Source organism: Lipotes vexillifer, unplaced genomic scaffold (assembly GCF_000442215.2).
Source record: "Lipotes vexillifer unplaced genomic scaffold, Lipotes_vexillifer_v1.1 scaffold6, whole genome shotgun sequence".
NCBI classification, from domain to species: domain Eukaryota; kingdom Metazoa; phylum Chordata; class Mammalia; order Artiodactyla; family Lipotidae; genus Lipotes; species Lipotes vexillifer.
In genome coordinates, this window is record NW_006799037.1 from 2,958,827 (window position 1) to 2,986,504 (window position 27,678).

Below are 27,678 nucleotides of genomic sequence, written 5' to 3' on the forward strand. Positions count from 1 at the left end.
GGAGAGGGAGGGAGGGAGGGGAGCGAGATGTAGGAAAACATTAGGAAAACCCACCCCCTGCAGTTTGCAAGCTTCCCGAAACTGGTGTCATCACCAGACCACCACAAACACAGAGCTTTCCTGCTTGATGTCCGTTTTACCTGTCTTGTTTTCACTGGATGCCTTATCCAGTCCCTTTCTTCTCCCATTGGGATGACAGCATCTCTTGGGGGTTTCTGAGGCTACGGTCTCGTGTCTCCACACCCACACTGAACCCTGCCATCCCTGCTCCTCACACAGACCTCCCTCTGTCTCCCTGGCACCGGTACCTGCACCTAGGGGGACTAGAAGGAGGGACCCAAGGCGGTCATTTCTCCTCTGGCCCCCTGAGCCCGGCTAGGACACTCCACCTGTCACTCTGCCCTCTTAGCACTCCCTGCTCCTTGCACAGTTCTGGACCTGGCTATTGGAATCGCACAGTGCATGGGACTGCCAGTCCTGGGGGCCATCCTTCCCTGTGGACTCAAGGAGTTTCGCAAGAGCCTTATAGGCTGCTCAGCCTCACTCCGCTCGGCACAGGGATCCCGGGCCCGAGATCTTGGCTGGGTCTCGTCCTGTGTCGTCATGGTTGAGTCACAGGGGCGGCCTCCAGGGTGAGAGTCTTCATCTCAATGTCTGGCTTGTGCTTTTCTTCTAGACGCTCATTACTTTCGTGAACAAGCACCTGAATAAATTGAACCTGGAGGTCACGGAACTGGAAACCCAGGTGGGTGATGGCCCCATGTGCAGGGTGGGGGACAAGGCCCCGCTGGACAGCCACTGTTCCCATTGCCCCAGCCACATTGCCGGGAGGGCTTTCCACCCTGATCCTGGAGCTTTTCCGGGGGAGGGAGAGGGGATTCTCTCTCTCTTCACTCAGAGGGGTGAACTGCATGGAATTTCTCCGAATTCTTTCCAGTATTTTATTTTGAAAAGTTGCAAGAATATTATCATGAATCTCCGTGTACTCTTCACGCACATATAACAGTTGTTAACATTTGGCCATATTTGGGTTTTTTTTCTCTCTCGCCACCCCTAAATACCTCAGAATCACAATATAGTAATCAAATTCAGGCAGTTTTAACATCAGTACAATATGTTAATCTATTTAGGTTGAACCATATGAAATCACTGATATTTGACTACTCTTGACCGTGTCACATGGTTCAGAGAAATACAGTTGTCCTCATATTCTCACCTGATGCATTTAGTTGTCATGTCTCTTTAGTTTCTTTTTAATAGAGAACAAATCCTCAGCCTCTCGTTGCATAACATCGACATTTTTGAAGAGCGTGGGCCATTTAGTTCATAGAATGCCTCTGTTTTTCTCCCTCATGATTAGAACCAGGTTATGCATGTTCAGGAACAGTACCATGGAGGCAATGCTGTGTTCTTCTCAGGCCTTTTTTTTTTTTTTAATATATATATATTTTTGGCTGTGTTGGGTCTTCCTTGCGGTGCACGGGCTTCTCACTGCGGTGGCTTCTCTTGTTACGGAGCACAGGCTCTAGGCGCATGGGCTTCAGTAGTTGTGGCTCGCGGGCTCCAGAGCTCAGGCTCAGTAGTTGTGGCGGACGGGCTTAGTTGCTGCACGGCATGTGGCATCTTCCCGGACCAGGGATCGAACCCATGTCCCTTGCATTGGCAGGCGGATTCTTAACCACTGCGCTACCAGGGAAGTCCCTTCTCAGGCACTTTTCTCCATCAGTTCTGTTCCTGGTGGTGGTAATTTTGACCACTTGGCTAAGTGGGCATACCCCAGATTTCCCTACTGTAAAGCTCTGCCCCCCTACCCCCCGCTTTATAATTAATAACTAATCTTTATTAGGTATAATCTTTATACCATGTAATGTATCCTGTTTCCCAACCTCTTTTCATTCGCAATGAACTTCTAAAGTGTGGTTTTCTTTTGAACACAGGGGCACCTCCTATTATTTTTAAAGGCAATGCCCGGGTCTGTGACTGAGATCTGCCTGGGTGTGTCTGGACTCTGGAGGCAGCTTGATATGCTCTTCAGGAGATAGGGAACGCGCTGCAGAAGCAATGATTCCTGGAGAGGGCTGGAATGAGCTCTCCCTTCCCCATGGGCAGGGAAGGGGTCTCTGCCGAGCATATCTGGTGTCTATCTGCGAGTTTTACCACCAAGTCATTGGAACCAGCAGTCAGGGGTGGGAGCAGTCTAGGTCAGTGGTACTCACAGCTGTGACTAACCCTGACCCTAACCCAGGGTGCTCCCCTGAGTTGACAGATTAGTTTCTTTCATTCTCAACCCATTCCAGCCACAGCCAGAATTAGGCCTAGTTAACTAGTTCCATGGGTGGGGCTGTGATTTTGACACGGTTGCTGGGGTCTATTTCCCATTGTCCACCCTGGGGTGGCCTGGGATGAGTCATGCTCAGGCCCTACCAGCCAGATGGATGGAAACAGGGAGGAAGCTGCTTCTAGGTCAAGTTCATACTCCAGGTTGTTTGCCCATAACCAAGGTTGAGTCACAGGCCCACCAATCGGTCACCCAGCAGAGCTCAGACACTGGCCCAGCCCGGGCAGAATACTAATTCCGTCTAGTATTTTTAAAGTTTCCTAAGATGATTCCAAGAACTTTGATCTCTTGTGAACTCTAGTAACTGTTGTTTATACAAATATTTGATGGCCCTGCCTCCTTTGCAAGGTTCTAGAATATCAGATATGCTGTAACTTTGCTCAGGCCATTCTCCATACCCAGAACACCTACTCCTTTCAAATTTCCCTCATCCCACAGGTGCTGGGACCAGCTCTAAGCCTCTTGCCATGGCCCTGAGCACACAGTTGTGCTTTATCAGCAAGAGCTGATTGTGTCTGACTGCTTTGTTGTTTTCCCGGATAGAAATAGCAGTAGTTAGTATGTGTTAAGTGTTGCCTACACACCAAGCAGTGTTCTAGGCACCTTACACATATTTACTGGTTTAGGCCGCATGAAACCCTATGAATTAGATACTATACTATTATTGCCCCATTTTACAGGTGAGAAAAATGAGGCACAGAGAAGCTCTGTAACTTGCTCAAGTCACTCAGTTAATAAGTGGTAGAGCTAGAGGCCAGCCCAGAGCACACGTTCCTAACAGCTGTACTATGCTGCCTCTCAAGCAGTAATAAGGCGAGGGTGAGAGGGGAGAATGCCCAGGCTGGTATGACACTAGATCCTTCCCTGTTCATAAAGCAGAAGTCGCCCTAGTAGCCTCATGCCGTTGGCCTTGGACATCCCCTTTCCCTCCTCCCTCTGCCCTCCCTAGCTAACTCCAGCTCATCCCTCATGTCTCCACCCAGGCAGCGCCTGCTCCAGAAGCCTTCGCTGTTGCCTTCAGTGGGATGAGTGACCTTCGTCAGTCTCATGCAGGCCAGCATGCTTCCCTCCATCAGAGCAGCGGCTGCATTTCCTCCACAACAGTCTCGCCACTGTACCATGAGTTCCTCCAGGGCAGGGGCCACACCTGACCCACCTCTGTGGTCCCTGTTTCAGATCAGGGCTTGGTACATAGTTGGTGCTCAATAAATACTGGACCAATTGAGATCAGGACCATGGGCTTGTGGCTGTGCTGGACCAGCCAGACATGGGGCAGGCCTGCTGCAGAGCAGACCTTCCTGCCTTGGGCTACTGCCCCTCACCCGCTGCCAGCAGCCTGCCTGGGGATATAGCCTTTGCGGGGGTCAACACGGAAGCTGATGTGCCCCTGGAAAGGCCTGGGCTGGGGCGCTCGGGGCCCAGTGCCTTCACCTGTCTCTCTCCCTCCAGTTTGCAGATGGGGTGTACCTGGTGCTGCTCATGGGGCTCCTGGAGGGCTACTTCGTGCCCCTGCACAGCTTCTTCCTGACCCCGGACAGCTTTGAGCAGAAGGTTAGGGGAGGTGACATCACGGGAGGCCCGAGCCCACATGCCCGACCCATCTGCCCACACCTCTGCTGAAGCCATCTGGGGAAAAGGCGGCGGCTTCCCCTCTGCCCAGAGTCTTCAGTGGTCGGATGGGGGGCTCATTGTGATGCACAGCTGAGCTGGGACGCAGCTACCTACAGGCCACTGAGCATCCTGAACAGCTTTCCCTCTCCTGCACCTTGCTCCCCTAGCCGTATGCTCCTGCCTGGCGCCACAGCCCAGCCTCATCTCTCCCCAGAGGTGACAGGGAAGGTGGCTGCAAGGCTGGTCAGACCTGAGGCCGGTGCTCAGCCGATTTCTGATGCCTCTCACAGGCTGCCCCAGCCCACCTGCTAGACAAGGGGCATTTGGTCCCAAGCAGAAACCCTTCTCTGCCTCTTGAAATGTCTTGCTTTCTGATCCTTTCAACTGTGAGCACTTATGTCCCTGAGTTTACAGTCCTGGCAGTGATGCAAGAACGCAGTAAGACAGGGAGAGGATTTTTAACTCCTCTGGGAGTGCTTCACCAACAGCAGGCTGGGCCTGACTCACACTCCTCATGGCCGGGGCAGTTTGGCAGCCTCATTTGTCCTTCGAAAAATGGCCTCATTTTAGCTCAGCCCCTGCCCCACTGGCTACAGTGCTTGTTCCTTCACTTTCCAGGGGCAGGTCACAGGGAGCCCCAAGGGTCTAGGAATGAGTATGCAGCACCTCACGCACTGCCTTTCTCTCTCCAGGTCTTGAACGTCTCCTTTGCCTTTGAGCTCATGCAAGACGGAGGATTGGAAAAGCCAAAACCACGGCCAGAAGGTACTTTGCTCTTCCCTGGGTTGGTGACAATATGGCAAGACCCTCCCCTGCACACAAGTTTTCAGGGCACAGAGCAAGGCTCATGTTTGATACCGGCCGGAAGACTATCTTTTCTGAAGCCTTCTTTGCCATTTGCAGGGGAAGGTGGGACAGGGTGCAGCTGCTCAGTCCTGGGCATCCTTTGCCAGCTGCAGATCGCACAGCCTCAGGGAATAAAAGCAGAACCTGAAATCCCACACATGGGGTCATAGGGATAAGGACCCATGCAGACGTGTCACAGAGCGGAGGTGCTGCTACAAGAACTGTCCTGGCCTGGTTTCCAGGTTCTTCTGTGCCTGGACAGGGTGCTGACCTGCCCAAGAACTATCTCCCAGGTAGGCAGGGGGAAGATGCAGGGGTCATCACAGGCAGCTCTACTCTGAGAATAATTCCCTTTTCTGCCCTTTGCTTGCTCCAACTCTGCCCAAGGACAAGGTTTGATTTGTCAGGTTTAAGGTTACAAATGTTAAGGCTGAAAAAATACAAAAGGAGCAAAATGCTCCAGCAGCCCTCCCATGCTTGCGCTTGAAGCAATGTGTGCATTTGTAGGGGGGAGATGGTAAGACTTGGTTTAAACTGGAAGGACCAGGTAGGGCTTTTGTATTTATTTTTCTGTTTTCTTTTACATTGGAGTCTAGTTGATTAACAATGTTGTGTTAGTTTCAGGTGTACAGCAAAGTGATTCTGTTATACACTATATTCTTTTTCTTTTTTCTTTTATATCGGAGTCTAGTTGATTAACAATGTTGTGTTAGTTTCAGGTGTACAGCAAAGTGATTCTGTTATACACTATATTCTTTTTCAAATTCTTTTCCCATTTAGGTTATTACAGAATATTGAGCAGAGTTCCCTATGCTATACAGTATGTCCTTGTTTGGTATCTGTTTTAAATATAGCAGTGTGTACATGTCAATCCCAATCTCCCAGTCTATCCTTTCCCTCCACCCTTCCCCCTGGTAACCATAAGTTCATTCTCTAAGTCTGTGGGTCTGTTTCTGTTCTGTAAATAAGTTCATTTGTATATATATATTTTTTTAGATTCCACATATAAGCAATATCATATGATATTTTTCTTTCTCTGTCTGACTTACTTCATTTAGTATAATCTCCAGGTCCATCCATGTTGCTGCAAATGGCATTATTTCATTCTTTTTAATGGCTGAGTAATATTCCATTGTATATATGTACCACATCTTCTTTATCCATTCATCTGTCGATGGACATTTAGGTTGCTTCCAGGTCTTGGCTATTGTAAACAGTGCTGCAGTGAACACTGGGGTGCATGTATCCTTTCGAACCATGTTTTTCTCCAGATATATGCCCAGGAGTGGGATTGCTGGATCATATGGTAGCACTATTTTTAGTTTCTTAAGGAACCTCTGTTTCTTAAGGAACACTGTTCTCCACAGTGGCTGTACCAAGTTACATTCCCACCAACAGTGCAAGAGGGTTCCCTTTTCTCCACACCCTCTCCAGCATTTATTGTTTGTAGACTTTTTGATGATGGCCATTCTGACTGGTATGAGGTGATATCTCATTGTAGTTTTGATTTGCATTTCTCTAATAATTAGTGATGTTGAGCATCTTTTCATGTGCCTCTTGGCCCTCTGTATGTCTTCTTTGTAGAAATGTCTATTTAGGTCTTCTGCCCATGTTTTGATTGTGTTTTTTGTTTTTTGATATTGAACCACATGAGCTATTTGTAAATTTTAGAGATTAATCCCTTGTCGGTCACGTCATTTGCAAATGTTTCCTCCCATTCTTTGTCTTTTCGTTTTGCTTATGGTTTCTGTTTCTGTGCAAAAGCTTTTGAGTTTAATTAGGTCCCATTTGTTTATTTTTGTTTTTATTTCCATTACTCTAGGAGAAGATCAGAAAAGGTATTGCTGCAATTTATGTCAAAGAGCATTCTGCCTATATTTTCCTCTAAGAGTTTTATAATATCCAGTCTTAAATTTAGATCTTTAGTCCATTTTGAGTTTATTTTTGTGTATGGTGTTAAGGAATGTTCTAATTTCATTTTTTTACATGTAGCTGTCCAGTTTTCCCAGCATCATTTATTGAAGATATTGTCTTTTCTCCATTTTATAGCCTTGCCTCCTTTGTCATAGATTAATTAACCATAGGTGCATGGGTTTATTTCTGGGCTTTCTATCCTGTTCCATTGATCTATATGTCTGTTTTTGTGCCGGTACCCCACTGTTTTGATGACTGTAGCTTTGTAGTATAGTCTGAAGTTAGGGAGCCTGATAAATACATCATGCCACTCCCTTCTGGCCTGCAGAGTTTCTGCCGAGAAATCAGCTGATAACCTTATGGGAGTTCCCTTGTACATTATTTGCTGCTTTTCCCTTATTGCTTTTAATATTTTTCTTTGTCTTTAATTTTTGTCAGTTTGATTACTGTGTGTCTCAGTGTGTTCCTCCTTGGGTTTATCCTGCCTGGGACTCTGTGTGCTTCCTGGACTTGGGTTACTGTTTCCCCTCCCATGTTAGGGAAGTTTTCAGATATTATCTCTTCAAATATTTTCTCAGGCCCTTTCTCTCTGTCTCTTCTCCTTCTGAGACCCCTATAATGTGAATGTTGCTGCATTTAATGTTGTCCCAGAGGTCTCTTAGACTGTCCTCATTCCTTTTCACTCTTTTTTCTTTATTCTGTTCCATGGCAGTGATTTCCACCATTCTGTCTTCCAGGTCACTTATCTGTTCTTCTGCCTCAGTTATTCTGCTATTTATTCCTTCTACTGTATTCTTTACTTCACTTACTGTATTGTTCAACTGTGTTTGTTCTTTAGTTCTTCTAGGTCTTTGTTAAACACTTCGTATATTGTCTCAATCTGTGCCACCATTCTTTTTCCAAGATCTTGGATCATTTTTACTATCATTACTCTGAATTCTTTTTCAGGTAGATTGTGCATCTCTACTTCACTAGTTATTCTTCTGGGGTTTTATCTTTTTCCTTCATCTGGGACATATTCCCCTGCCCTCTCATTTTGTCTTTCTGTGATTGCAATTTCTGTTCTGCAGGATGCAGGGTTGTATTTCTTGCTTCTGCTGCCTGCCCCCTGATGAATGAGGCATCTAAGAGGCTTCTGCAGGCTTGCTGGTGGGAAGGACTGGTACCTGCCCACTGGTGGGTGGAGCTGGGTCTTGTCCCCCTGGTGGGGAGGGCCGTGTCAGGGGGTGTGTTTATTGGGCAGCCATCTACTCAGGAAGACTTTAAGCAGCCTGTCTGCTGATGGGTGGTGCTGTGTTCCCACCCTGTTGGTTGTTTGGCCTGAGTCGTCCCAGCACTGGAGCCTAGAGGCTGTTGGGTGGGGCCAGGTCTTGGTGAGAAAATGGTGTCCTCCAGGAGGGCTCACACCAATGAGTACTCCCCAGAACTGCCACCACTAGTGTCCTTGTCCCCGCAGTGAGCCACAGCCATTCCCCGCCTCCACAGGAGACCCTCCAATACTAGCAGGTAAGTCTGGCCCAGTCTCTTAATGTGCTCACTTGCTTTTTACCCTGGGTCCTGGTGCACTCGAGACCCTATGTGCACCCTCCAAGAGTGGAGTTTCTGTTTCTCCCAGTCCTGTGGAATTCCTGTGATCAAACCCTGCTGGCCTTCAAAGCTAGAGTCCCTGGGGGCTCTTCCTCCTATTGCCAGATCCTCAGGCTGGGGAGCCTGATGTGAGGCTCAGAACTTTCACTCCTGTAGGAGAACCCCTGTTATATATTTTCCAGTTTGTGGGTCACCCACCCAGCATGTATGGGATTTGTTTTTTATCATGATTACGCCCCTCTTACCATCTCACTGTGGCTTCTTCTTTGTCTTTGGATGTAGGGTATCTTTTTTGGTGAGTTCCAACGTTTTTTTGCTGGTGGTTATTCAGCAGTTAGCTGTGATTTTGGTGTTTCCGGAAGAGGAGGTGAGCTCATGTCCTTCTCCTCCCTCTTGTCTCCTCTCCCCCCAGGGCTTTTGTATTTAGACATTAGGATAAAGGAGTAAAGCATCCCAGACAGGATGGCCATGTGAGCAAATGTCCCGCCTGGGAAATGGGGAAGGGCTTAGCTTATGAGACAGCCAAGCATGTGGCTAAGCCATGACAGACCTTGGTCCAGGCCCTACCCCACCAGCCTTGGGCAACTTACTGGTCATATTTTTCATGTCTATAAAAGTGGAAATCCTAGGGACATGCACATTATATGATTAAATGTGATGATGTCTGATGCACAGCACCTGACACCTAATAATGAGTATATAGCAGTTACCTGTTCGGCTGGAATATTAAGAGTATGAATTGAATAATAGCTGATTACAGTGAAGCAAGTCCTGGAGGGACTTGATGCCAAGGCAGCAAGTTTGGACTTGATTCTGTAGGCAGTAGGGGTCATGGAAGTTTCTTGAGCAGGTGAGTGATGTAATCAGAGCTCTATTCCAGAGAGATGACTTGGAAGGCAGTGTGAAGAACAGATATTTAGATGTGGGGCACCATCAGCAGTACTGGGGAACCTAGGAGGAAAAACAAGCCTGGGAGGGGACATAAGAGTGTCAGCTTTGGAAACCTTGAGGTTGACACCTAGGCATTGGCACAAGCGGAACTGGAGTTCGGGCAGAAGATCAGGGCTGTGGTTATATCACTGCAAGTCTTCCACTTGTTCCATTCTCTCTTGGCGTATAACAGGAAAGCATGTAGAGAAAAGGGAAGGGTCAGGGACAATATCTTGTGGGAATGCCTTTACTCATGAAGCTGGAGAAGAAAGCAGGAAGACTGGAGGAGAGAGGTCAGTTGTGAAGACATTGGTTGGTCCCTGTCTCATGACTCTTTCCAGACCTCAGTAACTATCAGCTCTGGTCAACAAAAGCCAATCCCTTAGTGTCATTTATCATCACCTTGTTCTAAGCACCTGGTCACTGCCAGAGGAGGACCTCTAGCAAGGCTGCTGTCCCTCACGGGCTTGTCTCCCTGCAAGGCCACTGTAGCCATCCTAATGCCTTTAGAAGTAGACCCTGAGTGTCCCGTGGCCAGCTGATAAGCACCCTGCTTCTGGCTAGGAGAGACATAGCAGGATAGTCCGGCCAGCATTTCTGTGTCTGTTTTCTTGACCTGCTTAATATGAAACTTCCTGGTTACAGATTGGACGTACTTCTTCTGATACTTCAGTTTTCAAGCATTTATTTCCCTTAAGACGGTTTTCCCAATATCAATTAATTTATAGGGATATTTCAGTATATAGATGACATTTCTTATATAAATATTAAACTGCTTACTATGAAGTTTCCTGACCAATATGAATGGAAAAACACATCTGTTTTATTTGCTATTATACTGGGCACCATGCCCATGCTGAAAATTTCCAGTGTGTAAAGGAGAATTGAAATGGTATTTTGTGAGACCATACTTGGTGAGAGGTATACCCCAGCATTCTTGTTTCTCTGCTTCTAACTGGGAGGTGAAATTCAGTAGTAAATGCTGCAGACTTTCAAAAGGGGCTAATCTGGGTAATTCTTTGAGGGTGTTTCAACATCAAACTGGATGTGGCAGAGGCATTTGTCATGGCAAATGTTTTTAAGGTCAGGAAAATACATCCTCTGCCATGCTGTTTGACACTCAAAGCTCTGTTATACCTTGAAATCCCCTGGAAACTTTGGGTTTCCATCTCAGATGACTTTTGCTGCCCAGGCTTCTTAATCTTCTAGTATCCCAAGTAGTGTAAGCCAAGTGTTAGCAGCAAGTTCATGGCCAGTGGAGCAGTTGACATATCGGCATGAAGCTGGTGGCTTTCTATTTAGGGTATCATACCATGTGTCTTCAAATGCACCTGCCTACCCTGTTATCATCATTCAAGTAGACTCATCATTGAGTATGGTTAAGACCCCAGCACAGCAGACAGGTGGGGACTAGAAGAAACTTACTACAAGGCAGGAATGAAGTCTGCATGTAAGACAGCCAGCAGGCTGATGGAATATCTAAAATACAAGGAGTCAAATAGCTGGGACCAAGCTACTTAAAACAATGCTGAAAATCCAGGTAGGTGAAGGCAGCTTAGTTGTAGATGATCAATACTATCTGTGGAATGATTTGGTCAGTGGCTGGAAATATGGGAAGTGGTTCAACTTCCCTTCCCCATTCCCTTAGGGATAGTGTACAGACCAGTGGCAAAAATTTTAAACTCTGATAATATCAGGTATTAACAAGGATGTACAAAAACTGCTGTTTCTGTTTGTCCTTATCAATACATTTAATATTTGTAATACAACTGTGGTATTAAATGCAGAATGATGGCCTGCCCCAAAATGTCCACACCCTAATCCCTGGGACCTGTTAACACCTTATATGCTAAAAGGGACTTCACAGATGTGATTAAGTTGAGGATCTTGAGCTGGAGAGATTACCTTGGATCATCTGGGTGGTTCCAGTGTAATCACAAGAGAAGAGGGAAGCAGAAGACTCATCAGAATGATGTAGCATGAGAAAGATTCAACCAGCCATTGATGGCTTTGAAGATGAAAGGGGACCATGAGCCAAAGAATGCTGGTAGCCCCTAGAAGCTAGAAAAAGCAAGAAAACAGATTCTCCCCTAGTGTCTCCAGAAGCGAACACAACCCTGCTGATACCTTGATTTTATCCCAGTGAGACACACTTTGGACTCTGACCTTTAGAACTGTAAGATAATAAATTTGGATTGTTTTAAGCCACCAAATTTGTGGTGATATGTTAAAGCAGCAATAGAAAACGAATATACCCTATGACCAGCAATTCCACTCATAAGTATGCATGTCCATATACTAGGACCCTAGTCCAGAAATATCCATGATAGACTAAACTGGAGGGTGCATCCCCAGGGAACAAGCTAAATAAATTGGAGTATATTCATACCATGGGTTATTACACAATGGCAACAATAAGAAAGAATGAACTGAGAAATCGCGTGAGACTTCATGCTAGTTACTGTAGCATGAAGAGGTCAGTGATTATCCTCTGCAAAAAAAGCAAGTGTAAAACTGGACAGAATGATCAAAAACAGGCATTTCAAGGCACTGAATATTTACCAGAAGTAGATAACAGACTGAGAAGCATTCTTGAAAAACGACAGAATATACTAGAATAATTATACCTCAATAAAACAATAAATTATACCTCAATGAAATTGTTTAAAGGATGAATCCTATAAACATAACTTTGAGTAAAAAAAAAAAAAATCACAAAATAATATGCATAGTATGAGTATTTATATAAAGTGTAGACAAAACTACAGTCTGCTGTTTAAAGGTGCATATGTTGCTGGTGGAACTATGAAGAAGAGCACGGAGGTGATCACGATAAAAGTGAGGATTTTGGTTATATCTTTGAAGGGTGAGAGAGGGTTGTGACCTGAATGCAGAGAGGAAGGGGGTGCTTCTAGGGTACTGACAATGTTCGTACCTGAGACATGGGTGGTGGTTACGTGAGGGTTCCCTTAAAACTATTTAAAACTGAACATATATATGTTGAATGTACTTTTCTGGATGCTTGTCATATGAAAAAATTTTAATATGTAAAGAATATGGCAAAATCACCAGATAGGGTAGCAGGCCACCACGAAAATGACCAATACCAAAGGATGGATTCTGTCTCAGTGGGGAATAGGGAGTAAACAGGAGAGCGAGGCAGAGACTGAGGATGAAATGAAATTGTTAAAGGATGAATCCTATAAACATAACTTTGAGTAAAAAAAAAAAAAATCACAAAATAATATGCATAGGATGAGTATTTATATAAAGTGTAGACAAAACTACAGTCTGCTGTTTAAAGGTGCATATGTTGCTGGTGGAACTATGAAGAAGAGCACGGAGGTGATCACGATAAAAGTGAGGATTTTGGTTATATCTTTGAAGGGTGAGAGAGGGTTGTGACCTGAATGCAGAGAGGAAGGGGGTGCTTCTAGGGTACTGACAATGTTCGTACCTGAGACATGGGTGGTGGTTACGTGAGGGTTCCCTTAAAACTATTTAAAACTGAACATATATATGTTGAATGTACTTTTCTGGATGCTTGTCATATGAAAAAATTTTAATATGTAAAGAATATGGCAAAATCACCAGATAGGGTAGCAGGCCACCACGAAAATGACCAATACCAAAGGATGGATTCTGTCTCAGTGGGGAATAGGGAGTAAACAGGAGAGCGAGGCAGAGACTGAGGATGAGCTACATCCATTGGAGGCGGGATGGAGGCTGGAACTTGATGGACATCTTGGGGGCTGGGCTTACCCTGAGTAGGCAGCCTGTGGCCACCCAACTTATTCCAGCCCCCACCAGCTGGTGGCACTGAGCCACCAGGTTTCTTCCCACCTTGGTCACGGAACTCAAAGATGGGGGTGGAGAGACTGCAGAGAAGGGAGGGGCCTCAGACTGGGATGAGACAGGCTGGGGTAGCCCAAATGGGTCCATGGAGCGCATGGCCACACAGGGCCATGGCCCCTTGTGTAAAGCCTGGGTTTCTGCATTAGCAGAGTTCCTCTCCCTCCTAGACTTCTGCATCTTTTAAAGAACCACAGACTCATTTCGGATGGTCCTCTGAAGGATGGGAATTGTCACTAATGCCACTGAGTGAGAGGAGCAAACCTAGAGCCCTTTCCCCTTGACCAGAGGCCATTTTCTCCTCAGAGTGGTCTTGGGTCTGATTTGTCTCTTCCTTGGCCCCAGCCAGCCAGACAGCCTCTGCTCTGGCTGTCTATCCAGGTGCCCTACCATCCTACTGCCTGCTCCCAGATAGGGACTCTGGGCCAGCACCGAGAAATGATCAGAGCAGTGCTAACTAACTTGCTAGTCACGTAATTTATTAGCCCAGGGTTTTAAAGAGGCTCTATATTGCAGGGAGTCACAGATCATTCCCAGGAATCCAAAGCTCTTCTCCTAGCTGAGATGGCCTACCCACTGGCCCACCTGGAGCTACCTGTGTGGCTGTTGGTTTTCTTGAAAAGAACAGACAGTAAGCAGTGTCTCTGACTGTAGTCCCCGCCCCGACTTCACCAGGCCCACCTCATGGTGATCACCTGTAGGAAGAAGCAACTCAGATTTGCCAAGGAGCAGGGCTTAATCTTTGTGAATGGTACCCCCCTGGAGTTGTGCAGTGCATAGACTTAACAGCTATACATAACAGCTCTGCTACTAGGCAAAGATGGGAAAGTGGGAAGGAAACTACCATTTAGGGAGCCCTTCATATGTTCCAGGTGTTTTTCATAAAACCCAATTTTACCAGTGAGAAAACTGATTCTGAGACATTAAATGACTTTACACCTTTAACCCACTATAGTGAAGATGGACTTCAGACTTCAGTGGGTGTTAAAATTAAAACAGAGGAGACATATCAAGATGGCAGAGTAGAAGGATTCAGAGCTCACCTCCCCCCATGAATGCCAAAAATACATCTACACGTGGAGTAATTTTCACTGAAAATTAACTGGAGATTGGCAGAAAGACTCTTGTACAACCAACACTGTAAGAAAGATCCACACAGAATCAGGTAGGAAGGGAAGAGAAGTAATCAGGGACCTGTGCCCCTGGGAGGGGACTCAGAAGAGGAAGGGGATTACATGGACAGAGATCTCCCTGGGGAGGGAGCAGTTTGAGCCACATATTGGACACGCCAGCCCTGAGGTCTAACACCAGGCAGACGAGTTCCCTTAGGTTTGACAATCAGTGGGACTAATAGGAGGGCTGTAAGAAACCTAGACTCTTATGAAGAGCACACACACACTTGCTGGCTCCCAAAACAAGCGGAGGAAGCAGATTGAAACTGCTTGGGACTCTGACCGGTTTCCCACAACTGCCCCAGCCTGAGCGGAGTACACACTCCAGCCCCACTTGCTCCATGATGCTGCTCCACACTAAGGCAAGGGCTGCTGTGGCCAAGGGGAGTGCTCAGTTGTGAGGGATGGAGCTGGCTCAGACATAGAACAGCATCTGAAAGGGGCAGGAGAACCCATTACTGGTGCTTATGGAGGCAGCACTTTAGAAGCAGTCTGAGACCCTAGCTAGGGCTGGGACTGCCATGGCCCACACACAGACCCACACTGAGTGCCCAATCCAGCACTGCTCTGCTCTGAGATGAGGGTGCCAGTGATGGGAGGGGGAGAGCACACACTTAGGGGGAACAGAGCCAGTTCAGACCCTACCCTCAGGGCTTCTGCTTCAGCAACTTGGGACCCAACCTTGCTCCAAATAAGGTGATATCAGCCACTGAGCAGAGCACAAGGCCCAGCTCACACCTAGCTCTGGATCTAGCCCCTTCATCTCCAGCCCCACCTCCTACCAATGTGATACCTGCCAGAACAGCATGGGGGAAGATGTGACTCATGCTCATGTCAGATCCAGCTCTCCCACCAAAGCCACTGGGCACATGCAGACTGTATAGGGTCACTCCCATACAAGGACACCCATTCAAGACCAGAGTAGGTAACTGTTTCACCTAATCTCATGGAGACAGAGAAAGTTAAGCAAAAGGAGAAGATAGAGGAATTTGTTTCAATTGAAAGAAGAGAAAACCCCTGAAAAACAACCAATGAAATGAAAATAAATAATTTATCAGATAGATAAAGAGTTCAAAGCATCAGTAATAAGAATGCTAACTGGATTACTGAAAAAAATAGATTAATATGGTGAGAATTTTAATAAAGAACTAGAAAATATAAAAAAGTACCAGTCAGAACTGAAGAATACAATAAGTGAAATGAAAAACATGCTAGAAGGAATTAACAGCAGACTAGGTAATACAGAAGAACGTGTAAGTGATCTGCAAGATAGAATAATGGAAATCACCCAGTCATAACAGCAAGAATAAAAAGAAATTTTAAAAAATAAGAACACTTTAAGGGACCTCTGGGACATCAAGCATGAAAAAGAAAATCAGATTATGGGGGGTCCCAGATGGAGAAGAGGGAGAAAAGTGTCCAAAATGTATTTGATGAAATTATGGCCGAAAAATTCCTGAATCTGAAGAAGAAAACAGATATCCAGGTACGGGAAGCACAGAGGGTCCCAAACAAGATGAACCCAAACAGACCCACACCAAGACGTATCATAATTAAAATGGCAAAAGTTAAAGAGAGAATTCTAAAGGCAGCAAGTAAGAAAACAGAATAATATATATCAGGGAACACCCATAAGGCTATCAGCTGATTTTTCTGCAGAAACTTTGCAGGCCAAAAGGGAGTGGTATGCTATATTTAAAGTGCTAAAAGGGAAAAGCCTGCAACCCAGGATACTCTACCCAGCAGAATTCTCATTTAGAATTGAAGGAGAGATACAGAACTTCTCAGGCAAGCAACACTAAAGAGTTCATCAATACTAATATGACCCTAAAAGAGATGTTAAAGAGTCTTCTCTAAGTGGAAAAGAGAAGGCTAATATAAGATCTATAGGAAAGGAAAAATCCCACTAGTAAAGCAAATATATAGTAAAGGATGAGAATCAACCAACTAAATAAGCTAACATGAAGATTAAAAGACAAAAAAAATTGTAAAATCAATTTTAACTGCAACAAACAGTGAAGGAATACACATGAAGATGTAAAATAGGACATCAAAAACACAAAATGTCGGGGAGGGGAGTAAAAAAAAATGTAGATCTTCTACAATGTGTTTGAACTTTGTCAGTTACACATAGTTATAGGTCAACATATATGAACCCCATAGTAACCACAAATCAAAAACCTACAATAGTTACACAAAAGCTAGAGAGAAAGGAACACAAGCATACCACTAAAGAAAATCATCAAACCAAAAGGGAAGAAACTAAAAGAAGAAAAGAACAGAGAAGAACTACAGAAACAGCCAGAAAACAAGTAACAAAATAGCAGTAAGTACATACCTATCAGTAATCACTTTAAATGTCAATAGACTAAATGCTCCAATCAAGACATAGGGCAGGGCTTCCCTGGTGGTGCAGTGGTTAAGAATCCACCTGCCAATGCAGGGGACACGGGTTCGAGCCCTGGTCCGGGAAGCTCCCACATGCCATGGAGCAACTAAGCCCGTGCACCACAACTACTGAGCCTGTGCTCTAGAGCCTGCAAGCCACAACTACTCAGCCCATGAGAGAGAGAGAGAGAGAGAGAGAGAGAGAGAGAGAGAGAGAGAGAAAGAGAGAGAAAGAAAGAAAAGACAGAGCAGAAAGGAGCAATCAAGATGGTGGAGTAGCTGGATGTGAAGGTCACCTCTTGCCACAAATACATCAAAAGTACATCTACATGTGGAATGTTTCTCACAGAATATCTACCAAATGCTGGCAGAAGACCTCTGACCTCTGAAAGGGCAAGAAAATCTCCATGTAACCAGGTAGAACAAAAGAAAAAAGAAAGAGAAAAAAGAAAGTGAGAAAGGAATCCAAACGGGACCTGCACCCCTGGGAGGGAGCTCTGAAAGAGGAAAGCTTCCTGCACCCTGGGAAGTCCCCTCACCAGTAGGGACATCAGCCAGGACAGAGCTTCAGAGCCTTGGAAGAGAATGCAAGAACGAGTTTGCAGCAGAAAGAATGCAGAGAGACCTGCACAGATGGTCAGTGCCACTGCTCTCCTCTCCCCAGTGCATCTGCCAGGGCAAGCGTGGGCTGGGTGCAGAAGCTCCAACTTTGGAGATCAGACCTGGGGAGAGGATTGGGATGGGCTGCATGGAAACAGCCTGAAGGGGCTGGAGTCTGGTGCAACCACACCTGAGGGTGTATGCAGAGGAAGCCTGGGCCACCTTAGAGGCAAGGAGCCATCGTGCGGGTGGCATGCAAGGGAAGGGGCAGGACCCACCATTACACTCTTTTTCCCTGCATGTGCTCTCAGGTGGCAGGACACTGCCTACAGGAGCTCCAGGAGCAGTCACAAGCTGCCACTGCTGCTGCCCCGTTTCAGGAGCAGTTGTGAACTGTTTCCATTCCCATCACATGCTCTGGGGACATGCGTGAGCCACCACTGCTGCTGAGAACCCCATGACTGGGCACCAGCTGCTGCATCTACACACTCCCTATTAAGGGGATAATGGCCAGCACATACTGAGGAAAGAGGTGACAGGCATCCATACTAAAAACAGCCCTTGCACCAAAAATACTAAACCCACACAAGCTACACAGGGGCACTTCCACATATAAACAGCCCTCCAAGACCTCGACAGATAATTGTTTCTCCTAAACTCACAGAATAAGACAAGTAAAATGAAGAAGCAGAGGAACCACTCCCATTTAAAAGACCAAGAGAATTCCCCTGAAAGAACAATGAAACAGATCCCTTCAGCCTAATAGACACCAATTTCGAAAAGGAGATAAAGAAAATACTGAAGGAATTAGGAAAGGCTATCAACAGAAATGCAAAGTACTGCAGAAAGGAACTAGAAACTGTAAAGAGGAACCAAGAAAAATTAGAAAACTCATTTGCCAAGACAAAAACTGGACTAAAGGCAATGAATAGGAGAATAAATAATGCAGAAGAACAAATAAGTGACCTGGAAGATAGAATACTGAAAATCACACAGGACAGCAGACAGAAAGCAATATAAGAGACCTATGGGATAATATAAAGCATGCCAATCTATGCATAATAGGGATTGTAGAAGGGGAAGAAAGAGAAAAGGGGATTGAAAGTATTTGAGGATATTATGGCTGAATACTTCCCAAACCTAAAGAAGGAAATATATCCAGGTACAGGAAGCACAGAGGGTCCCAAACAAGGTAAACCCAAACAGACCTACACTGAAACATATTATAATAAAAATGGCAGAAGTTAAAGAGAGGGTTCTAAAGGCAGCAAGAAAAACACGGAGTTCATTACAAGTGAACATAAGGCTATCAGCTGACTTCTCTACAGAAACGTTGCAGGCTAGAAGGGAGTGGAAAAAATATATTCAAAGTCCAGAAAGGGAAAAATCTGCAACCTAGGATACTCTACTCAGCAAAATTATCATTTAGAATAGAAGGAGAGATAAAGAATTTCTCAGAAAAGCAAAAACTAAAAGAATACAGCAATACTAAACCTATCCTAAAGGAAATATTGAAAGGTCTCCTATAAATAGAAAAGAAGTAAGAATATATAGGAAAGAGAAAATCACAATTGGAAAACAAATCACCTAAATAAGCGAGTACACAGATTTTTTTAAAAATCAAAAAAATTCTGTGAAAGTGATAACAGCAATGAACAGCAAAAGGATGAACATGAAGATGTAAAAGAGGATATCAAAATCATGAAATGTAGGGGAGGAAGAACATGTAGCTTTTTTTTTTTTCATTTCCTAGAATGTGTTTGAGCCTATATGACTACCAGTCTAAGGTGAGTAGATACAGGATGGGGTTAACATACTTGAAAAACAGGCTAACCACAAATCAAAAACATACAATAGATTCACACAAAAAAAACAAAAAATGAGAACATAAGTATAATACAAAAGAAAATCATCAAACCACAAAAAGAAAAGAAAGGGACAAAGAAGAAATATAAAATCAGTGGGGAAAAGTGTTTAAATGGCAATAAATAGATATCTATCAATAATTACCTTAAATGTCAATGGACACAATGCTCCAATCAAAACACACAGAGCAGCAGAGTGGATTTTTAAAAAAAGAGCCTACAATATGCTGCCTACAAGAGACACACTTTAGGGCAAAGGATATACATAGATTGAAAGTGGGGGGATGGAAAAAGATATTTCAAGCAAACGGGAATGAAAAAACAGAGGTTACAATTCTCATATCAGACAAAATAGACTTTAAAACATAGGCCATAAAGAAAGATAAAGGACACTGTATAATGATAAAAGGATCAACACAGGAAGAGGATTGTACACTTGTCAACATACATGCACCTAATATAGGAGCACCCAAATACATAAAACAAATACTAACAGACATAGAGAAAATGACAGTAATATAATAATAGTAGGAGACTTTAACACCCCACTCACATCAATGGACAGGTCTTCTAGACAGAAAATTAATAAGGTAACAGAGATCTTAAATGATACAGTAGAACAGTTATACATAATTGATATTTTCAGGACATTACATCCAAAAAATCAGAATACACATTCTTTTCAAGTGCACATGGAACATTCTCTAGGATTGACCACATACTAGGGTACAAAACAAGCCTCAACAAATTTAAGAGTATAGAAATTATCTCAAACATCTTTTCTGACTACACCAGCATGAAACTAGAAATCAACCACAGAAAAAGAAATGAGAAAAAAAATGATTACATGGAGATTAAACAACGTACTACTAAAAAACAACTGGATCAACGATGAAATCAAAAAGGAAATTTAAAAATACCTTGAAACAAATGACAGTGAAAACACCATACAAAATCTTTGGGGTGCAGCAAGAACAGTTCTCAGAGGAAAGTTCATAGCGACACACGCCTTTCTCAGAAAACAAGAAAAATCAAGTAAACAACCTAACCTACACTTAAAAGAATTAGAAAAAGAACAAACAAAACCTAAAGTCAGCAGAAGGAAATAATAAAGATCAGAGAGGAAATAAATAAAATAGAGATTAAAAAAACAATAGACATTCTGACATAAATCACAGCAGGATTTTTTTTGATCCACCTTGTAGAGTAATGAAAATTAAAACAAAGATAAACAGATGGGACCTAATTAAACTTAAAAGGTTTTGCACAGCAAAGGAAACCATAAACATGAAAAGACAACCCACAGAATGGGAGAAAATATTTGCAAAGGAAGCAACTGACAAGGGATTAATCTCCAAAATATACAAACAGCTCAAGCAGCTCAATATCCAATAAAACCAAAAAACCCAATCAAAACATGGGCAGAAGATCTAAATAGACATTTCTCCAAAGAAGACATACAGATGGCCAAAAAGCACATGAAAAGATGCTCAACATCACTAATTATTAGAGAAATACCAATCAAAACTACAATGAGGTATCACCTCACAGTGGTCAGAATGACCATCATCAAAAAAATCTACAAATAGTAAATGCTAGAGAGGATGTGGAGAAAAGGGAACCCTCCTACACTGTTGGTGGGAATGTAATTGGTACAACTATTATGGAGAACAGTATGGAGGTTCCTTAAAAAACTAAAAATAGAACTACCATATGATCCTGCAATCCCACTCCTGGACATATACCCAGATAAAATCATAATTCAAAAAGATACATGCACCCCTATGTTCATTGCAGCACAATTTACAATAGCCAGGACGTGGAAGCAACCTAAATGTCCATTGACAGAGGAATGGATAAAGAAGATGTGGTGTATATGTGTGTGTGTGTGTGTGTGTGTGTACACACACACACACACACACACACACACACACACACAATGGAATATTACTACTCAGCCAAAAAGAATGAATGTCATTTGCAGCAACATGGATGGACCTAGAGATTGTCATACTGAGTGAAGTAAGCCAGACAGAGAAAAACAAATATCATATATCGCTTATATGTGGAATCTTAAAAAATGTTACAAATGAACCTATTTACAACACAGAAATAGAGTCACAGATGTAGAAAACAAAGTTGTGGTTACCGGGGGGGAAAAGGAGGGGAGGGATAAACTGGGAGATTGGAATTGACATATACACACTACTATATATAAAGTAGATAACTAAAAGACCTACTGTATAGCATGGGGAATTCTTCTCAATACTCTGTAATGACCTACATGGGAAAAGAATTTTAAAAAGAGTGGATATACGTATATGTATAACTGATTCACTTTGCTGTACAGCAGAAACTAACACAACATTGCAAATCAACTATACTCCAATAAAAATTAAATTTTAAAAAACAATAGGAAAAAAATCAATAAAACCAAGAGCTTGTTCTTTGAAAGGGTAAACAAGATTGACAGACCTCTAGCCAGGCGCACCAAGAAGAAAAGAGAGAGAACCAAAATAAACAAAATAAGAAATGAAAAAGGAGACACAACAACCCATACCACAGAAATACAGAAAACCATAAGAGAATACTATGAACAATTATATGCCAACAAATTCAACAACGTAGAAGAAATGGACAAGATTCTAGAAACATACAGCCCACCAAAACTGAATCAAGAAGAAACAGATAATTTGAACAGACCGATCACTAGAGATGAAGTAGAATCTGTAATTTTAAAACTCCCTACAAACAAAAGTCCAGGACCAGATGGCTTCACAGGTGAATTCTACCAAACATACAAAGAAGAACTGTTACCGATCCTTCTCAAACTCTTCCAAAAAATTGAAGAAGAGGAAACACTCCCAAAGACATTCTATGAAGCCACGATCATCCTGATACCAAAACCAGCAAAGTCCTAGCCAGCCACAGCAATCAGATGAGAAAAAAAAATAAAAGGTATCCAAATTGGAAGGGAAAAGGTAAAATTGTCATTATATGCAGATGTCATGATTCTGTATAGAGAAAACCCTAAAGACCCCACAAAAAAACTACTAGAGCTGATAAATGAATTCAGCAATGTAGCAGGATACAAGATTAACAAGATTCTTTTTTTTTATAGTTTCCTTTGCTGTGCAAAAGCTTGTAAGTTTGATTAGGTCCCATTTGTTTATTTTTGTTTTGTACATATGTACAATGGAATACTATTCAGCCATAAAAAAGAACGAAATAATGCCATTTTCAGCAACACGGATACAACTTGAGATTATCATACTAAGTGAAGTAAGTCAGAAAGAGAAAGACAAATACCATATGATATCACTTATACGTGGAATCTAAAATATGACACAAATGAACCTATCTACAAAACATAAACAGACTCACAGACATAGAGAACAGACTTGTGCTTGCCAAGGGGGAGGGCGTTGGGGGAGGGATGGAATGGGAGGTTTGGGTTAGCAGAGATAAGCTATTATATATGCAATGGATAAACAACAAGATCCTACTGTATATTCAGTATCCTATGATAAACCATAATGGAAAAGAATATATACATATATGTATGTATGTATGTGTGTGTGTGTGTGTGTATATATATATATATATATGTCTGAATCACTTTTCTGTACAGCAGAAATTAATACATTGTAAATCAACCATACTTCAATATAAATAAATAGATAGATAGATACATTCTAAAAAAAAAGAAAAGAAGACACAGGGTGGCTGATTGGATAAAGAAAAAAATGCCCATCTAAATGCTGCTTACAAGAGACTCACTTCAGAACTGAAGATACACACAGACTGAAAGTGAGGGGAAGGAAGAATATTTCAAGCAAATGGAAAGACCAAAGCAGGAGTAACAATACTCATATAAGACAAAATAGACTTTAAAACAAAGTCTATAGCAAAAGACAAGGGCATTAAATAATGATAAAGGGGGGCTTCCCTGGCGGTGCAACGGTTGAGAGTCCACCTGCCGATGGAGGGGACACAGGTTCGTGCCCCGGTCTGGGAAGATCCCACATGCCATGGAGCAGCTAGGCCCATGAGCCATGGCTGCTGAGCCTGCACGTCCAGAGCCTGTGCTCTGCAACGGGAGAGGCCACAACGGTGAGAGGCCCACATACCGCAAATAATGATAATGATAAAGGGATCAATACAAGAAGAGGATGTAACACTTGTTAACATATATGAACTTAAATATATAAAGCAAACACTGACATAACAGGAGAAATTGACAGTAATACAATAATAGTAGGGGACTTCTTTAAATTTATTTTTTGGCTGTGTTGGGTCTTCGTTGCTGCACACGGGCTTTCTCTAGTTGCAGCAAGTGGTGGCTACTCTTCATTGCAGTGCGTGGGCTTCTCATTGCAGTGGCTTCTCTTGTTGTGGAGCACGGGCTCCAGGCGCACAGGCTTCAGTAGTTGTGGCACAGCATGTGGGATCTTCCCAGACCAGGGCTTCAACCTGTGTCCCCTGCATTGGCAGACGGATTCTTAACCACTGTGCCACCACGGAAGTCCCAGTTGGGAACTTTAATACCCACTTACATCAATGAACAAATCACCAGAAGAAAATCAGTAAGGAAACAGTGGTCTTAAATGACATATTAGATTAGTTGGACCTAATAGATATCTACTTTCCACCCAGAAACATCAGAATACACGTTTTTTTCAGGTGCACATGGAATGTTCTCCAGGACAGAGCACATGCTGGGCCACAAAACAAGTCTCAACAAATTTAAGAGGATAGAAATTATATCAAGCATTTTCCCAAACACAAAGGTATGAAACTAGAAATCCGTTACAGGAAGAAAAATGGGAAAAGCACAAACACATGGAGACCAAACAATGTTCTACTTTAAAAAAGCAGTGGGTCAATGAAAAAATCAAAGAAGAAAGCAGAAAATACCTTGAGACAAACGAAAATGGAAACACAACTTTCCAAAATCTGTGGGATGCAGGAAAAGCAGTTCTAAGAGGGAACCTTATAGCAATACAGGACTATTTAAAGAAATAAAAAAAAAAATCTCTAATAAACAATCTAACTAACCATCTAATGGAATTAGAGAAAGAAGAATAAACAAAGCCCAAAGTTAGCAGAAGGAAGGAAATAATAAAAGATCAGAGAGTAAATAAATAAAATAGAGACCAAAAAAAAAAAAAAAACCCAAATATCAATGAAACCAAAAGCTGGCGTTTTTTGAAAAGATAAACAAAATTGACAGATTTTTACCCAAGCTCATCAAGGAGAGAGAGAGGATCCCAAAAAACAAAATAAGAAATAAGAGAAGAGAAATAACAACCAATATCACAGAGATACCAAAAAAAATCATAAGAGAATACTATGAACAGTTATATGCCAAAAAATTGGATAACCTAGAAGAAATGGTCAAATATCTAGAAACATACAACCTTCCAAGACTGAATCAGGAAGAAACAGTCTGAACAGAGTGATAATTAGTAGTGAATTGAATTTGTAATTTTAAGAAAACAAAACAAACAAACAAACAAAAAGAAAAAAAACTCCCAGCAAACAAAAGTCCAGAAAGCTTCACAGGGAAATTCTACCAAACATATAAAGAAGACCTAATATCATCCTTCTCAACTATTAAAAAAATTGAAGAGGAGAGAACATTTCTAAATTCATTCTACAAGGCCATCATTACCTTGATACCAAAATCAGGCAAAGACACTACAAAAAAAAAAAGAAAGAAAATTGCAGGCCAATATCTAAGATAAATATAAACAAAAATTCTCAACAAAATATTACCAAACCAAATTCAACAATATAAAAATCCCCAAATCAAGTGTGATTTATTCCAGGCATGCAAGGATGGTTCAATATCCCCAAATCAATATGATACATCACATTAACAAAAAGAAGGATAAAAATCACACAATTATCTCAACAGACACAGAAAAGGCATTTGACAAAATTCAACATCCATTCATGACAAAAATTCTCATCAAAGTTGTTACAGAAGGAACATATCTCAATATAATAAAGGCGATTTATGACAAACTCACAGCTAAAACCATACTCAACAATGAAAAGTTAAAAGCTTTTTCTCTAGAACCAGGAACACGACAAGGATGCCCATTCTCATCACTTCTGGTTAACATAGTTTGGAAGTCCTAGCCATAACAATCGGAAAAGAAATAGAAATAAAAGGCATCCAACCAGATGGGAAGAAGTAAAACTGTCACTATTTGTAGATGACATGATACTATGTATTGAAAACTCTAAAGTCTCCACCAAAAAACGATTAGAACTATTAAGTGAATTCAGTAAAGTTGCAGGATATAATACCTAGGAATAAACTTAACTAAGGAGGTGAAAGTCCTATAATCTGAAAACCATAAAACACTTATGAAGGAAATTGAAGACGATACAGAGAAATGGAAAGATATCCCATGTTCATGGATTGGAAGAATTAATATTGTTAAAATGTCCATACTACCCAAAGCAATCTACAGATTTAACACAATCCCTACTAAAATACCCATGACATTTTTCACAAAACTAGAACAAATAATCCTAAAACATATATGTAACCACAAAACACCCCAAATTGCAAAAGCAATCTCGAGAAAAAAGAACAAAGCTGGAGGAATCACTTGCCCTGACTTTAGACTATACTACAAAGCTACAGTAATCAAAATAGCATGGTACTTGCACAAAAACAGACACATAGATCAATGGAATAGAATAGAGAACCCAGAAATAAGCCCACACACTTGTGGTCAATTAATCTACAACAAAGGAGGCAAGAAGGGCTTCCCTGGTGGCGCAGTGCTTGAGAGTCCGCCTGCCGATGCAGGAGACGCGGGTTCGTGCCCCGTTTCGGGAAGATCCCACATGCCGCGGAGCGGCTGGGCCCGTGAGCCATGGCCACTGAGCCTGCGCGTCCGGAGCCTGTGCTCCGCAAATGGGAGAGGCCACGACAGTGAGAGGCCCGCATAACGCAAGAAAAAAAAAAAAAAAAAAAAAAAAAAAAGGAGGCAAGAATATATGATGGAAAAAAGACTCTTCAATAAGTGATACAAGGAAAACTGGACAGCTACATGTAAAAGAATGAAATTAGAACACTTGTTCATATCATATACAAAAATAAACTCAAAATGAATTGAAGACCTAAATTTAAGACCTGAAACCATAAAACTCCTAGAGGACAACATAGGCAGAACACTCTTTGACACAAGTTGTAGCAATATTTGGGGGGATCTCTCTCCTAACACAAAAGAAATAAAAGCAAAAATAAATAAATGGGACCTAATTAAACTTAAAAACTTGCACAGCAAAAGAAATACTGACCAAATGAAAAGACAACCTACTGAATGGGAGAAAATATTTGCAAATGATATTACCAGTAAGTGGTTAGTTTCCAAAATATATAAATAGCTCATACAACTCAATATCAAAAAGTCAAACAACCTGATTAAAAAATGGGCAGATGTGCATCTGGAGCTTGTGCTCCGCGACGGGAGAGGCCGCGACAGTGAGAGGCCCGTGCACCGTGATGAAGAGTGGCCCCTGCTCACTGCAACTAGAGAAAGCCCTCGCACAGAAATGAAGACCCAACACAGCGAAAAATAAAGAAAGAAAGAAAGAAAGAAGCTTTCATTTAAAAAAAAAAAAAAAAAAAGAGCAGAAAACCTGAATAGACATTTTTCCAAAGAACATGTACAGATGACCAACAGGCACATGAAAAGATGCTCAACATGGCTAATCATCAGAGAAATGCAAATCAAAACAATAATGAGATATCACCTCACACTTGTCAGAATGGCTACCATCAAAAAGTCTGCAAATAATAAATGCTGGAGAGGGTGTGGAGAAAAGAGAACCCTTCTACACTGTTGGTGGGAATGTAAACTGTTGCAACCACTATGGAAACAGTATGGAGCTTCCTCCAAAACTAAAAATAGAACTACCATATGATCCAGCAATTCCACTGCTGGGTATATATCTGGAAAAGATGAAAACTAATTCAAAAAGATACATGCACCCTGATGTTCACAGCAGCCCTATTTACAATAGCCAAGACATGGAAGCAACCCAAGTGCTCATCAGCAGATGAATGGATCAAGAAGATGTGGTATATGGGGCTTCCCTGGTGCACAGTGGTTGAGAGTCCGCCTGCCGATGCAGGGGACACGGGTTAGTGCCCCGGTCCAGGAAGATCCCACATGCCACGGAGCGGCTAGGCTCGTGAGCCATGGCCGCTGAGCCTGTGCGTCCAGAGCCTGTGCTCCACGACGGGAGAGGCCACAACAGTGAGAGGCCCGCGTACCGAAAAAAAAAAAAAGATGTGGTATATATATAATATGGAATACTACTCAGCCATAAAAAAGAATGAAATAGTGCCATTTGCAGCAATGTGGATGGACCTAGAGAATATTATGCTTAGTGAAATAAGCCAGAGAAAGACAAATACTATATGATTTCACTTATATGTGGAATCTAAAAAATAAAACAAATTAATATAACAAAACAGAGACTCACAGATATGAGAACTAGTGATTATCGGGGGGAAAGGGAATGAGGGAGGGGGAAGATAGTGGTA

The 27,678-nt window shown here is 42.6% G+C and overlaps 1 protein-coding gene across 1 annotated transcript in view; it reads left to right on the forward strand.

Annotated features, from left to right (window-relative positions):
* PARVA (parvin alpha) overlaps window positions 1-27,678 on the forward strand; it is a 182,810-nt gene that overhangs the window by 151,534 nt on the left and 3,598 nt on the right. Inside the window, exons 10-12 of the mRNA XM_007471412.1 lie at window positions 677-745; window positions 3,788-3,889; window positions 4,642-4,714. Coding sequence (XP_007471474.1) covers window positions 677-745; window positions 3,788-3,889; window positions 4,642-4,714 — 244 coding nt within the window. The remainder of the gene's footprint in view (window positions 1-676; window positions 746-3,787; window positions 3,890-4,641; window positions 4,715-27,678) is intronic.